Here is a 5,957-nt window from a genome sequence, read left to right as displayed (position 1 = left end):
CTCTCTTGATCCTTACGATACAATGGATCGTTTGTATTGTACAAAAAAACGGTAACCCCAGTGGCGTATCGGTATGTAGCCTGTCCTCCAACATCTGTTGCAAGGGAATCCCCTTCAGTACGCTTGGCTACATTGATAATGATGGAAGAAAAGAGACGTCTTACTGAGATAATTGGGTCAGGTATAATTGCAGTGGCTCAAAACCTGGTCAGTTTCTGGGTCGTTTTGTAGGGGTGGAGCTTAATCCGGAAATACAAAAGCTTTAAAGTTAGTCGAACCGCTGCAAACGTTTAGTTGTTGAGAAATCGAGTAGTTATCTTTTTGTTTGACAAAATATCACGTAAGCATCTTTTCCAAGCAAATTTTTAATTACAAATATGAGTTCTTTTAGCAAATTAACATAAAGTATTTACATAGCTGTTTATCGTAGTTTTTTCTTGTTAAGAATAAATGGTAACACGCTCACGAAACGGAAAAAATCTTCTCAAAAATACACCATTAATTATTCTGTATTCGTTTATATTTTAAAAATAGTTTTAAATTTTTTTAATATGAATACACTTTTGTAAAGCGGTATTACATAAAATATTGAAAAGTTACGATTATGTTCTGAACAAATAAAATGCACATTAAAACGGTTGTCCACTTTGTTACCATTCTGAGAGCCTAAAATGATTCTATTTTATTTCACTGTAAATATTAGTATTAGCATCTCGTTAGGCATTGATTGTAAAAATGAAGGCAACAGAAGACATCAGTTTCTTATCTTTACTGTATTTGCTGCAAGCACACACTTTTTTAACAACTAACTTTATATTACTACAAAGTCTCAATTGTAGCACACTTTGAAACAACGACAGTATGTAGCTACCTAAGGAACAACCATTTAATTGTGTATCTTAAATTTTATTTGAACTTGTTACTACAATGGTGCGCTGTCAGTAGCACCGCCAGGCCTAGGCTGTATCTCATCTGTTTGGTTCACAAAAAGTGTAGGAGAGGAGGCAAGGTAAAGCAAGTTTTTGTAGTCTCCTGCAATACAGGGCAGTTATATTTTCAGACTAGACAGCCTGCCTGTGATCAGTAGTCCTCAGTAGTCAGAGTCGCTTACTGCTTGCAATTTGTCTTAAAAAATTAATTGAAATGCACTGCATATTCATATTGCTTCAACCCTAAAAGAAGACCTCAGTGGGTCATCATGTATTCATAACTGACTTCATGTATTCGTCATTTCATCTTCTATATAGGCCTACCTACAGGCCTCCCGTGCCTGTAGTTGGCAATCATGTCGGTAGGTTATCGAAGCCTCGATAGCTGAATGACATGATCGCTGACGACAGTCAACTTCTACGAGGACCCTGAGGGCCTACCAAATATATTTTTTAATTGCAGTGCATTTAAGCATTGTGCGCTCCTTCTTGCCTTATTGTTAGACGAGGCTGAGCAAGCCATCAAAGCCCATGAAATCGAATATGGCAACAAGTTTTACACAAACCATTAGGACGGCATATTCAACAAGCATGAAAGACTTTTTGAAGGTAATCTCATATCCTTAAAGCACTTTTTCTCCACTGCCTAATTTGTGATCTTGTGTTGAAAATGAACATTTTATACCTCAGATATTTTAGTGTAACCTTGATTGTGAAGTGTAACCTTGATTGTAAAATGTAGGCCTATGCTTGGTTGTTGTGCAATAGAAGTACATGTCAATAGTAGCTTATATGTTTTTATGCTGCAGTTTTATGAAGCCTTTTTTGGTTTGTTTTTGTACCATGTGATCTATGATGTCACAGGCCCTACTTGAAGCAGAGTTGACACAATTTTCATCAGTTCACTAGCAACTCACACTGGATACACACCATCTACCTCTCAGCAATAAAGGATTACTCTCTATAGACACTCAACTCTTAAGCTTAATTTGACGAAGTGGATTTGCGTGTATATACAGACATGCAGTGGATTACAATCAAGTATATAGTGCAGCCTTGATTAGAAGATATACATGGGTTTCAGTGTACAAGCATTGGCATGCAATTGAAATGACATTAAAAATCATTGTATATATTAATAATTACAATCAAGCAAGCAATAAATGTATCAAGCATCATATACATGCAGCAGTTAGTTCTCAATTGAGTGTTAGCAATCAAGTAAGGCTAAAAACCTACAATGTTTTCAGCCAATGAATCTAAAAAATCTGTACCATGTTTCTTAATTTTAAAATTTTATCTGCTCTAATTTAGCAAGGTGAAGATATTTGGAGAGGTAAGAACGTCATTCATGACAGTCAAGGCTATTTATGTATGTATGGCGAAGAAAAAGAGTATGGCGAAGAAAAAGAGTATGGCTGCATGTACGGCCCTGAAAGACAGCAAACCCAGAAGGAAAAGTACAAAGAACAGCGGAGGGTAAGTTACCAGTACACCAAGAATATTTTACTCAGCCTATTACAAGGGATATTTTTGGACAGCAAATCTCGGTCATTGTATGTCCAATATATTTAGACAGGGCTATCCTTCCATGTCTTTGCAAATGCACAGATAGTATAGTATGGATTTTACATAGAGATGATAAATAATATTCATTACTTTTATGGATTTTAATTTGTGTTATTTCTGAAATAGCTATCTTGTAACAAAAGCACGTGTGCACATTTATATTCTTGTAAGCCCGAAATCAGAGAATGCAGTAAATCTAAGTCTACACTACTGTGAGGGTTGCGACATGTCTAAGCTGTATTCAATACTTTGCTTTCGGTCTCACAGTACATCAAACTTCAAAAACAAAAACTCTTATTTTAATTCATCTACACTCTCATAGAAATTTGGTAGAATTGCAAAGAAACAAGGACTTGATTGGAATGCTCAGATACCATATCCTTGACCCAATAGCCAGTGAAGTTTACGGCAATCTGTCTGATTTTTCTTGAGAATTTCTCATCCCGTGGCCTCAGACATGCGCCAGATAGTATTATATCGCAGTTCACGCCTTTGGTTAAACTTGGACGTAATATTTTATTTTACATTTAATATTTCACACCTAAAATTTCCAAAAACAATCATTAAAAGCAAGATCAAATGAATGCTTATTTTGGAGCCCTGGCAACAAGGCCTTTGTTTGGACTCTTTTGCCAATTTGAATTTAGTTAGATTGTGCCCACAAATATAAATATGCTACACATGTGCATAAATTCATATATGTTGTCACATGGTGTCGATATACATAATTTACATATTGTTTACATTTTTAGTCACAGAATCCAACAAAGAGACCGCATCCTCAAGACAATACATCTGATAGTAACGCGGAGGTACTCACTCACATAACCAGCAATAAAATTTTAGGCAAATCGTGCAATATTAATTATGGTTAAATGTGGAATTTCATTGGTAGGCGGATCTTCAAGCCATTTATCGCCCTAGATTAGTAGCTAGAAAAACGTGAAGTTATAGTAGGATAATGCAGAAGAACCCCTTGTGTAGGCAGGATTAGGTTTTAGAAACAAATTATTTGCTGCCAACTGCGATATTTGTTAAGTTGCCTGTTCACACCCAGCCAAACGTTCAATGCCTCGAGCATTCTGATTTATAGCTCAAGATAAGGAGGAAATGCAGTGCTTGCTCAGGACGGGTAGGAGTAAGAGCAGAGGCTATGCGAGCTTCCATAGATGTGGGGAACATCTACGAAACGCCACAAACGACAGCATTATAGATGTAACTCAGACACCTGATGTTACTTTCATACCTAACAGTCCGGTGAGTGGTAATATTCAGTAACTCAGTTTTAAAATTAGAACCCTGTTGCATGATGCTTTCGTGTCACTTTAGTGTAAGTGCTCAGTGTCTGAATTGGAGAGAGTTGCGCAGCGATGCTCCCAAATCTTTGATTCCAGATTTGTAAAGCATATCAAATCGCTGGCATGCGTTTTGCTCCAAATCAAATCACTTAGAAGGATGACTGCTCAGCTTTCAAATAAAATGAAATTAAAACCATCATCCATTATGTAATTGATGGTTTTAATTTGATTTAATTTACAAGCTGGGTAATCCATTTTTTGGTACTTTGATGCCAATCTCATGATTGGTGATTTGATGTGATTTGCAAATCTCTAATCAGGATTTGGGAGCATCTCTGGAGTTGTTATCAACTCTTTGAGAAATTAATAACAAGGTGTCACAACACCATCCGATTCATAGACTGAGTACTTGGACTAATGTCGCTGTTGTCGTCTACAAGTCAACTCTATGGGCAAAGTCGGTTGAGCAATGTAGGATCGGAGAAGATATATGAAGCCAGGAAATAATTGTGAAATAAAACTATTGTAAAAACAGTAATAAAGTCAGGAACTAGCAAAAGCAGATTTGCCCGGTTCTTTGAGATCGCCAAATTAACTTCCAGCTAATCACAATGTCCAATGTAACTTTCCAATCTACTTCATTAAATTAACAAATAATATTCCTGTCAAAGTCAAAAATCATCGCAAATAATGCCACTTGAATACTGCATTCACAGTACTTTACAAGTTCAAGGAGATGTAAATACACATGCTATGATTGTTTTTATTTTAGATCAAGGATCTCCAAGAGGAGTTTGCAGGGAGTAAGAAATGACAGAGCAAAAATGCTTCTTGAGGCTTTCTAATACATGCAATATCTAGATAGGCATAGAACAAGTTTGTTCCCTATAGCTGTGGGTGAACTGGCAATGAAGGGAGGTCACGCCAGAGGGCATCTGGCGTGCCCTCCACCTCATTGCCAATTCATCTGAAGCCATAGAGAACAAACTTGTTTTAGATAGGAATACTTTTATATGCAAAAACTCGAACTGTTTCAGCTTGTACTGTGCTCAATTTTGAGTGAATATATTGATCAAATTAAAACATACCTGCATACATAAAACATTCAGGGTTTTCAAAACTGATTTTTTTTTAAATAACCCTGACTTATATTCACTTATTTTCACATATCTACATGTAGTATATGTATTAGCCCTTTTTTACTGTGTTATTCTGTTCTCATTTGTGCTTGTTAAAGGCCTTTTATGGCTTTGGTGCTGATGTGGTAGTAATTAAGTTATGTGCAACATTTTCTTTTTATATCAAATAAAGTAAAATTATTAAACTTTACAATTTATCTTGATAGATTCGTCTGATAACTGAAACAACCTATTTCCCATCATTGTTCCAGTGGTCCATCACCAGACATTTTGTCATTGCGCATCGACTTTTCAAACAATGTATGTTGTACAACGTCAGCAATGCCAATAGACATACATCATGCTAAAGGTTTTGTGTGTGCTGCCCTCTGATTTTCCAGAATTGGCTATGTTGTGCTTGTGGAGGTAACGGGAAAGCTGCTAACAATGATGCACAACAATTGCCACATGCATTATTTATATTGAAGCAAGAAAATACATCATCATGCCAACAGTAACAAAATATTTTTTGCCCAACAAATCAAGAAAATCTTTTTGGTCACACAATGCTGTACATAAATAATAAATATATAAGCAAATTGACAAATGAATACCTACAGAGTGCGGTTAGTTCAAAATCTAAATAAAGTTAGTTGTTGGAGAAGTCGGTGTTTGCAGTAAAGATAAGATAGACTAATGTCTTCTGTTGCCTTTTCACAATCTTTGTCTTACGATACGCTAACATAAATAGTTACACTAAAATGAAATAGAATCTTCTTTAGCTCTCAGAATAGTAGCAAAGTAGACAATTGTGTCAATGTGCATTTTATTTGGTTCGAACATAATCACAAATATTCGATAACTTATATAATACTGCGTTACATATATGTAAGTGCAATCATATTACAACGTATGTAAGATATTTTTCATACACACTGTTTAAACGAATACAGAATAATTAATGATGTGTTTTTGAGAAGATTTTTTTCCGTTTCGTGAGCATGTTACTATTTTGTCTTAACACGACAAAACTACGATAAACA

The 5,957-nt window shown here is 35.6% G+C and overlaps 1 protein-coding gene across 1 annotated transcript; it reads left to right on the top strand.

The window, feature by feature from the left end:
* Positions 1-1,433: 1,433 nt before the first annotated feature.
* Positions 1,434-5,074, top strand: LOC137391536 (uncharacterized). The gene is made up of 5 exons (XM_068078041.1): positions 1,434-1,538; positions 2,244-2,408; positions 3,251-3,310; positions 3,592-3,755; positions 4,569-5,074. Exons 1-4 carry the CDS (start codon positions 1,461-1,463, stop codon positions 3,709-3,711), a joined length of 423 nt encoding a protein of 140 aa, XP_067934142.1. The 5' UTR covers positions 1,434-1,460; the 3' UTR covers positions 3,712-3,755; positions 4,569-5,074.
* The last annotated feature ends 883 nt before the right edge of the window (positions 5,075-5,957 follow it).

This window comes from Watersipora subatra, chromosome 3 (assembly GCF_963576615.1).
Source record: "Watersipora subatra chromosome 3, tzWatSuba1.1, whole genome shotgun sequence".
In the NCBI taxonomy this organism is placed as follows: Eukaryota; Metazoa; Bryozoa; class Gymnolaemata; order Cheilostomatida; family Watersiporidae; genus Watersipora; species Watersipora subatra.
Note: the sequence above shows the minus strand (reverse complement) of the source record. Positions and strands in the feature narration are given on the sequence as shown.